The sequence below is a fragment of the Bubalus kerabau genome, chromosome 15, assembly GCF_029407905.1.
Source record: "Bubalus kerabau isolate K-KA32 ecotype Philippines breed swamp buffalo chromosome 15, PCC_UOA_SB_1v2, whole genome shotgun sequence".
NCBI lineage: Eukaryota > Metazoa > Chordata > Mammalia > Artiodactyla > Bovidae > Bubalus > Bubalus kerabau.
This window is the reverse complement of record NC_073638.1, coordinates 46,735,960-46,744,852: the sequence shown is the minus strand read 5'-3', so window position 1 is coordinate 46,744,852 and position 8,893 is coordinate 46,735,960. Positions and strand designations below refer to the sequence as shown.

Below are 8,893 nucleotides of genomic sequence, written 5' to 3'. Positions count from 1 at the left end.
GAGAAGGGGCTGACGGCCGAGAAAGATGGGGCTTGATTTGGCTCAAGGTCCCTGGCTCTCCCTCAGGAGCCCCCTCGCGAGGAAATTATGGTTCAGACCATCTAGCGACTACCTTCCACCATCCAAGACCAGAGCGATTCTCAGAATCATCACATTGTGGAAAACCAGTCCCGGTGGAAAATAATAAAAAGTGTAACTGTTAGCAGGGACTGCTTATTATGTGCCAGACACATAACGCATCACCTTAAATATATGATCTTCTTTAATACTCATCATCTTAATAGGTAGCTTCTTTCATTAGCCGTGTTTTGCAACGGAAAGAACTGAAGGTCCTCGGCTCCCCAGACAGTAACCCTGTTCACTCAGGTAGAAAGGGCTGGAAACAGGGTTTGAGTTCTGCTTGTAGGTCCTGGCTCCAGTCACTTGGAGCCTCAGAACGTTTCATGTTGAAGTATCCCAGTGACCCATAAGCTGGGGGGCCACCTCTCAATAATCAAATTTGTCAGATAACTGCAGCTTTTGAGGTAGAGGACAATGCTGAATTCTGGAGCATTCCTTGGCTAAGGGATATAGGGCAATGGTACCTGGACCCTCACTAAATGAAAATGCTGTTAGGGAGCTTTCTTGCAACACACAAGGTTCAGGTTTGGGCTCAACATCTGGGTGCAGCAGGGACCCTGGGAAGTGCCTTGACTTTCACCTGCCTCAGTTCTGGCACAGGTGCTCTGGTGTCTGAATGAGCCTCAGGGTTCATAATTGCTCTGTAATTTGGGGCCAGAGCTAGGAGACTACCCAATATGAGGTGACTTGGGTCTGTTGAACACTATTTTAAGCCTCACAGACTTCTTTCCTCAACCCTAAATGTCCTTCATGCCATCAAATTTCTGTTAAGGCTTCAACAGCTCTCTTTACAAAGGGCAAAAGTCCTTAAGCAGCCTGAAAACGCTCAGCATGATCTGCTACCTTGCCTCTGTAGTCATCCTCTAGCCATTCCCCCTTCACTTCTGCCAAGCTAATTCCTCCCAATTCCTACTCAGGGCCTTCACATACACTGGCGTCTTTGCCTAAGATGCTCTTCCCCTTACTCTTTACCTGGTCATCATTTAGTTACCCTCAGTTCTCGGCTTTCAAGTTGACATCCCCACCTCTATCCATCTAGGCTCCATCCAGCATCCATCCTCTGTGCTTCTGTATCCTAGTATTTACCACTGTATTGTAGTTGCCTGGTTACTTGCCTCTATCCCCCACTAGGCCGTAAGCACTGTGGGCAGGGACCGTGTTTTATTCTCTGATGTCTCCCCAGGGTCTAGCAGCAGCAAATAAAAGTGTTCAGTACAGTAAATATTTGCTGTATGAATGAACAGATGATGGAGGTCGGTAGGCCCAACCCTCTCTGGGCCCTGTGTTTTAAGATACGTTGCTATCCTGGCATGAGCCTAAAGGGCAAATAAAGCTTTGGCTCCTACTGGGGCTGGGGAAGGGGACTAGGCTCTCCAGAAACCTGTGACTTCAGCTATCTGGCCCCAGCTCTCCTAAAGTGGCAGGATTTTGATGTATGATTAGACTGAGCATTTATCCACCCAGACCACCCTCCTAGAATCCCCCACAAATTGACCTCACTGGGCCTGCTTTTATGAAAGGTTTATTCCTAGTGCTAGGTCCCAATCTTCCAGGGCTCTAAGCACAATTAAATTGGGTGGGCAGGTGAGGGGAGACCCATTCAGATGCACTGCCAAAAATGGGGCTCCCCATATCCCCACCCTTTTGGTCCCAGTCCCCTTCTCTGCAATGGGCACGCATTGAGGAGGGACAAAGGGTACTGGAGGCAACATCATTGGCCCAGGGGAGCCCAAGAAGAGCTGCCATTGGCTGACAGGACCTTTTGAGGCTCTGCCATTGGTCAGGGGGCACATCCCAGAAACTGGGGATAGGCCTGAGGAGTGATGCCATTGGCCAGGGAGTGGTTTTGTCATAGCCTTTGGCTGTGGAGTGAAAGGAAAAGATCTGGGAATGAAGCCCAGTGGCCAGGAAGATAAAGGACAGGGCTGCAGCTGCTGGGCCTGCAGGCCCCCTGTCAGGCCCCAGCCAGGGATAGGGAACCCAAGCCAGAGTGCAGGTGGCAAGGGATGTCCCATGTCCAAATCTCCCCCACCCTGGGACTACCCCTCCCGATGTCCTTCTTGATAGCCAGGTTGGGCTGGAGTGGCTCACTGCTCTTCTAGCCAGGAGGGCTTCTCAGCTCCTGGAGGCCGCAGCTTGATGTTGAACTGCTGCAGGGTCTGCTCCAGTTGTTTCTGGTTCCCAGCAAAGTAGGCGGACACGGCATTGTGGAAGAGCAGCAGCTGCTTGTGCATCACCTTGATCTGGGGGTCCAGCAGGGTCAGCTGAGACTGGACTCAGACACCCTTTCTGCGGGGCTATGATCCTGAACCCAGATCAGGGGCACATGGACTCTGCTCTGATGGTGCTTTTGGAGTGGGGGCTGAACTCCACCAAGAGAGTCAAGGGATAAAAGCCTTGTAATAGGAGAAACCTAACTTGACTGGCTGGGCCAGGGGTTCTGGCACCTAAGCTCAAGGGGTGGTTTTTTCCCAGTGGTGTTCTTGGGATCAGCAGCTAAATCCTCTAATAGAAAAGGGCCAGGGATCAGAGGGAGGGTGATAGGGAAAGGTCCAGGGATTGAATGGGCTGGGGGATGTTCCTACTCCTTAGCCAGGATGCATTTCCCCATTCAGTGATGGGGAGTTTGAGGGGAAGGTCAGTGGTACAGATGGAAAGGTGGGCTGGGTCAAAGGGGTGGGGTTAGCACCTTGTTTTCTTCCAGGAACTTGAGCTTGATGGCCACATCTCCCCGCAGCTTCTCATATTTGTCCCGATGGGCCTGGAAAGTGGCCTGGGCACTCTCGAGTCGACCACGCGTCCCTGCATCCCGGGGGCCTAGGCTCAGCTCCTCTAAGTCTGTCCGGTAGGCATCATATTCCAGCCTGGGGAGGGGGTGATATGGGCTGGTCTCCACCCCTTTGCCCTCCACACACTCTCCTACTTTTCTCAATTCTTTTGCCCCTAAAGCTCAAAACTTTCACCCATGCCAGCCAACTCCCAAAACCCTAGGCCCTGCCAGTGCCCACACCTGGCAGCCTCATACTGTTTGACAGTCATGAGAGTGTCTTCCATGGTCTTGGTTACCAATGTGTTGATGCTAGAGACAAAGAAGTTCACAGCCCCTAGCAATGTCTCTCCGTTCTTGCACAGCAGCTTCTGAGTCTCTGCATTGTAGCCAAATTCCTCCTGAGGGCAGAAGGAAGGGACAGGCCTGAGTAACAGTCACCACCTGACTGGAGCTAAAGGGCCCTTCCTCCCCCTCCTCTGCCAGGAGGAAACAGCCAATGACACTGGAACAAGTCAGGACCGCCTCCAGCAAGGCTCTCTTAGCCAGAAAGTTAGTGGGGCCACCCTGGGGCTGCCTGGGGCAGGACTGTGGGAGTGGGGGGTCTGTTCACAGGACTGGAATAGGGAAAGCTAGTGCAGCAGGCAAGGGAGGGGCTCTGATTAGGCTGAGCACAGAAGGCATTCTCGTCAATGCAGAGAAGGGTTACTTGTGAGGCACCTAATGTGCCGCCTCCCCCACCGCCTCCCACTTCTGGACCTCTGTACAAACCCTTAGGCTGCCTCCACAGGTGAGTGCTGCTGGGGGCGGGGCTGGGCCCACCCTGGAGGGGTTCTCCCTCTGGGCTGCAGGAGGGAGGGAGGGAGGGAGGCTGAGGGGTGACTGCCTGGGAGGGCCCCGGCCCAGTCCCCCCACCCTCTTTGGCCTGGCCGAGGCACCTGGAGCTCTGGGGACTTCTGGCTGAGGTCAGCAAAGGCGTCCCCCAGTGCATGCTGGGTCTGCAGCAGGCTGTAGAGGTGGGCTGTCAGTGCCCGGCCCAGCTGCAGGACACTCTCATACTTGCGCTTCGTCTCACGCAGCAGCTCAATCTGCAGCTCCAGCTCCAGGTCCACAGTCCGGGAGCCTCGGCCAAATCGTTCTGATAACAGCTGCTTTGTGCACTAATGGGAAGCGGGGGAGCAGGTCAGAGACCCTAGTACCTTGCCCCCGCAAAAGGCACCTACCCCAGCATCCCCAGGCTTCCGAGTCTCAGCCATAGCTGGGATATTAGGATCTGGAAGATGGGGAAAAGGTACCCAGGGCAGTTTGGGGGAAGGGAGAGGTGATTGAATCCCACCTTATATGTATTGATGCCCCATTTCTTGACAATGTCGAACTTCTCTCCAGCGATGCCCCGAGCCACCTCATCTCCAGGGCCAGCAGGAGTAGCACTGTGAGATGGATGGCGGCCAGACCCTAAAGGACCAAGTTCTCTGACGCCAGTCTCTCTCAGATACAATCAGACACCTCTGTGGTTCCCCCCCAACTCCCCTCCCAGCACATGAAAATGACTTCCCTGAAGGAGCAGAAGCTAGAGACAATTAGATTCTCTTACTCACTAGGAGAAACTTACACATCATGCCCTGAGACCCAAATCCCAATACACATTGGCCTCTTCTTAAAGTGAGGGTTGGAAAAGGGGGGAAGAGGGAATGGCATGTGTACAGGGGTAGAGGAAACAGCAGGAAGTAGGCCCAGTATGGGGAGACTGATCATGGATGGTGAGTCCAGCAAACAGAACACCCGGTTGACAATTCCCATGTTGATTCTAGTCAGTGTGAGATTCACAACTGTTTGTTCTTCTAAACATTAAGAGTCAAATTAAAACTCTGAGAAGTTCCAAATTAGATTCAGGCTCTAAAGCAGGTTAGGGGGAAGGAGAGCTGTGAAACAGAGTTCTTTGCCTGTCTTAGGTAGTGACAGCAGGGAAAGGTACAAGTGGGGCTAAACTGCAAGTGGAAGCAAAAGCACAACTCTGGGAGCTGGCTTTGGGCTGAGATTCCATAAGGCTCATACTAGCAGAGGTTCTGGTTCAAGGTTCAAGGATCTCCAAACAAAATGCAAGCCTTCTTAGACACAGTCTATGCTTCCATAGTCTAGGGCTTCCCTGGTGGCTCAGACGGTAAAGAGTCTGCCTGCAGTGCAGGAGACCTGGATTCAATCCCTGGGTCAGGAAGATCCTCTGGAGAAGGAAATGGCAACCCACTCCAGTATTCAAGCTTGGAAAATCCCATGGACAGAGGAGCCGGGCAGGCTACAATCGATGGGGTCTCAAAGAGTCGGACATGACTGAGCGACTTCACTTTGAACTTTTGATGCTCCCTGGAACCATCCCTCTCCCCATCTCCGCTCAAGCAGCTTGTCCTGTTCTGATCATTCATACCTGTGGGGATGAGTCCATCACCAGAGCCCCCATAGCCACCAGACACAATGCTGGTTTCATTGAGGTTGGGTCCTGACACCATCACCTGCTGGAGGTCCTATAGGCCAGAGAAGAGGGGGCTTCAGGAACATAGGGGCAGCTGAAGCATTTTGGGGGTGAAAACAAGCTTGGATTGAAGCATCATAGAGAGAGCACACAAGGGAAGTCTGCACAGAATCAGAACAAAGATTTGTAAAAAAATTGAAGGGAGTTAGGTAAGTTAGGGGAACAGAGGTGAGAGTTTAGGGTTTATAAGTTGGGATTCCTCAATTGAAACAATATGAAGAATCAAACAGAAGCACCTGCTCCAGCCCATCATCCTCAGGAAGCTGCCCAGCTTCACCGTTCCCATGGATGGGGATCTCCATTGTGGCTGCCTTCCCTAGGATCCCGTCCGTCATGGCGAGCGAAGGGACTGGAGTCAAGGTCTCCACCCCAGCGCCCTGCAAAGCCCAACACAGACGGCTCTGGAAACTGGCCAGTACTCCAAACAGGAAGGTCTCCCCTACCATTTCAGAGGTTGTCCCAGGGCTTCAGAGTTCTGGGGTTTGGTACCACTCTTCCCTGAACTCTGTGTCTTTCTCCCCTCTAAGGTGCATATTTGTACACAGACATACCCAGGCCTCAGGTGTGCGTGACCTGAGGTCATGTCCCCATGAACCCCTGACCCGAGCAGAACTTCACTGATTATTCACGCATTCAATCACTCCACAGACATTTAATGAGTGCCTACTATGTGTCACACACTATCTCAGACAATGGAGATACAGCAGCGAACAAGAGAGATAAAGTCTGTGTTCTCAAGAAGCTCATCCCCATGCAGGTGTTTCTCCCCATCAGGAGATTAACCCCCTTCCCGGAGCTCAGGTGTCTACTCCCATTCAGGTATGTTAACCACTGTTTGGCTGTTCGCTCTCCTTTCGTGTTTCTTCCCCTTTCCTGCAGGTGGTCTCCCCCTCCTCCATCCCATGCACCTCCTCTTCCTCGGGCCTTGCCCCCCCAAGGCCTTAGTTGAATCAGTTGGTCTAAGTTCTCGACCTCTGGGAAAAACCTCTTTTTTCCCAGGACATAGGTAGGTGATTCCTTCCACAGTCATTTTAGTTTCCCCAGGTGTGTGAGTCTCCGCCCTCCCCCCATACACCTGGGCATCAGGTGTGTCCTCATCCGTCCCCAGGGCTCAGAGGCATCTTGCCTTCTGGTCAGGTTCGTGCATTCAACTTGCCCTCGCCCATGCATGCCCCTCTCACCTCGGGCCGGGCCGCTCTTCCCCTCAGGGCGCCAGGCCCGGGCCGCGCGGGGACCTCCGGCTCCAGTTCCCGTCGCGATCCTAGCAGCAGGTCAGGGATTCGGCGGAAGTGACGACCCCACCCGGGCAGAAGAAGCCGGCCACGTCGCCGATTATGAGGGCGGAAGTGACGTTGAAATCTGGGGGCGGGGCGATCCTGGAGCCAACCCTTCTGTCCCTGGAGAGCTACGAGATGTCACTTCCGGGGCGTTACCGAGAACCTGATAAGGAAGTGACGTAGAGCTCACGCTGGTGGCGTGATGGAGCAGCAGCAGCAGCAGCAGCAGCAGCAGCAGCAATTGAGAAACGTGAGTGGGAGCTAAGTCGTCTTAGGGCCATGCGTTCAACTAGCATCCTTGTCTGCATAGCGGGAACCCCAAATAGCCAAGCATCTGAGGGCTGGGAACGTCGGGCCGCGGGGCGCGGTCCTGGGAAAGCTCGGGCGGCGCGGCCTTGAATTAAGATGTGGCCCCTCTTCGCTGAGTTTCTTGTCCCCCTTCCTCTCAGCTGCGGGACTTCCTTTTGGTCTACAATCGGATGACGGAACTCTGCTTCCAGCGCTGCGTGCCCAGCCTGCACCACCGAGCTCTGGATGCTGAGGAGGTTAGGTGGGGAACTGAGTAGGGGAATTACCCTCGATCCTCAGAGTTAACAGTAGACTGCTTCTCTCTTCCGCCACTTCCCCTACCTCTGGCCCCGGCCTTTCTATGACCCTCGCCCCTAGGCTGGAGTTGCGGCAGGACCTGACAGGACTCCTTTGACTTCTGCTTCCATCCTGTCTTCCTTCCAGGAGGCATGTCTGCACAGCTGTGCCGGGAAGCTGATCCATTCTAATCACCGCCTCATGGCCGCTTACGTGCAGCTCATGCCTGCCCTGGTACAGCGCCGCATGGCAGACTACGAGGCTGCCTCAGCTGTGCCACATGCTGCTGCTGAACAACTGGAAACCTCACCATCAGGCAGCTCGCCATCCGCAAACCTCGGGAAAGGAGGCGCTGGATGAACCCTCAAATTAAAGGAGCCAGTGGACCTAGGGCTGGGTGCAGCCTGTGTATAGCAAGTGAGGAGTTGTCCGAGAGCTGGGTACTGTTGCTCCTCTTCCTGGAGCTAATAAACCCACTTTTCCTCTGTTTGGTTTATATTCTGGGCAAGGAAGTTTTGCCCACATTGTTGGCACCATCCTTTTTATTCTGTCAGTTAGTGCTTCAGCCCTGGAAGCATAGAAGTTGCCTTCTGAATGTAGAAGGAAAGCCTATAACCAGGCATCTGGTTAAAGCAAGGTCTAAGGGTAAAATTTTAAGATTGGTAATAGCAACAAGTTGGTTGCCCCGATGAAAGAAAATGGGAACTCTATCTAGTTGTCGTTAAATCTGTCTGACTGAATGGCTCGCATGGAGATATCTTGGAAAACAGATTAAGAATCCACAGGGCTTTTAGGCATTACCTCCTGGGAAGTCAGTAGCGTCAGACAGAGATGAAACCTTGTAAGAATTCACTGGAGCATCAACCACTTCAAGACGTTACTTAATATTTTCTGTCTTTTTAGGATGAGCAGTTAAATCTTTAAATAAAGAAAATCTGTGTTCTTGTCTTCAGGAGCAGTCAGGGGAAAACTTGTGGAACCATATTCTGCAATACACTCAGACTTGAGGGATAAAAACCTAAGGGAGAAGTAGGTGGTGATGGTTATGAAAAGAAAAGGGAAGAAAGTCAAATCTTCAGGACTTCTTGAATGTTACCTTATGTCTCACTTCTTGCCTGTAATCTCCTAACTCCATCTCTTCCTCTACCCTTACATGTTCCCGCTGTACCTGTTCTGTGATTTCTAATTCCAGCCCCTCTGTTCTTTCCTTATTGTTGCCCTCCATGGAATTTTCTTCTGTATTCAACAATCTGAATGGCCTATCACTCCATCACTGAGTTTTCTTGCCATTCTTGTGTCCTTTTTGTGTCATTCTGGCTGTTTTAATTTTTCTTCTGTCCCTCCATATCAAGTGACCATGTTTTATTTTTAAAATGGAAGTAGTTCTTAGACACTGGCTCCCACGGTAACCATTTTTTTTTAAGTACAACCACCCACAAAGCAGATATTTTCACCCCTGTACATATCAGGATGTTGAAAATACAGATCTGACTTTAAAATCCATGTTTTCTTTACTCTACCAGGCTGCCTTTCAAAATATCTTTTGAGTACCCATTTTGTATAGGTTCTGATGTAGGTATAGCTAAATTGCTTCGGTCGTGTCCGATTCTGTGCGTC

The 8,893-nt window shown here is 52.0% G+C and overlaps 2 protein-coding genes across 2 annotated transcripts; one reads left to right on the top strand and one right to left on the bottom strand.

The window, feature by feature from the left end:
• Positions 1-1,626: 1,626 nt before the first annotated feature.
• Positions 1,627-6,740, bottom strand: ARFIP2 (ADP ribosylation factor interacting protein 2). Its single transcript, XM_055548818.1, has 8 exons — positions 6,596-6,740; positions 5,651-5,791; positions 5,310-5,406; positions 4,224-4,342; positions 3,826-4,047; positions 3,131-3,288; positions 2,810-2,984; positions 1,627-2,363 (listed from the first exon to the last, which is right to left on the bottom strand). Exons 2-8 carry the CDS (start codon positions 5,747-5,749, stop codon positions 2,208-2,210), a joined length of 1,026 nt encoding a protein of 341 aa, XP_055404793.1. The 5' UTR covers positions 5,750-5,791; positions 6,596-6,740; the 3' UTR covers positions 1,627-2,207.
• A 44-nt stretch (positions 6,741-6,784) lies between these two features.
• Positions 6,785-7,764, top strand: TIMM10B (translocase of inner mitochondrial membrane 10B). The gene is made up of 3 exons (XM_055548819.1): positions 6,785-6,941; positions 7,141-7,236; positions 7,424-7,764. Exons 1-3 carry the CDS (start codon positions 6,894-6,896, stop codon positions 7,634-7,636), a joined length of 357 nt encoding a protein of 118 aa, XP_055404794.1. The 5' UTR covers positions 6,785-6,893; the 3' UTR covers positions 7,637-7,764.
• The last annotated feature ends 1,129 nt before the right edge of the window (positions 7,765-8,893 follow it).

Bases quoted from the DNA above. Each gene is read 5' to 3' on its own strand.
- ARFIP2 (XM_055548818.1), bottom strand. From the start codon at position 5,749: ATGACGGACGGGATCCTAGGGAAGGCAGCCACAATGGAGATCCCCATC. The intron at 4,048-4,223 runs GTGGGATTCAAT...GCTTCCCATTAG, and splicing joins GGGGCATCAATACATATAAG to TGCACAAAGCAGCTGTTATC. The intron at 2,985-3,130 runs GTGTGGGCACTG...CCCCCTCCCCAG, and splicing joins AAACAGTATGAGGCTGCCAG to GCTGGAATATGATGCCTACC.
- TIMM10B (XM_055548819.1), top strand. From the start codon at position 6,894: ATGGAGCAGCAGCAGCAGCAGCAGCAGCAGCAGCAGCAATTGAGAAAC. The intron at 6,942-7,140 runs GTGAGTGGGAGC...CCTTCCTCTCAG, and splicing joins AGCAGCAGCAATTGAGAAAC to CTGCGGGACTTCCTTTTGGT. The intron at 7,237-7,423 runs GTTAGGTGGGGA...TCTTCCTTCCAG, and splicing joins GAGCTCTGGATGCTGAGGAG to GAGGCATGTCTGCACAGCTG.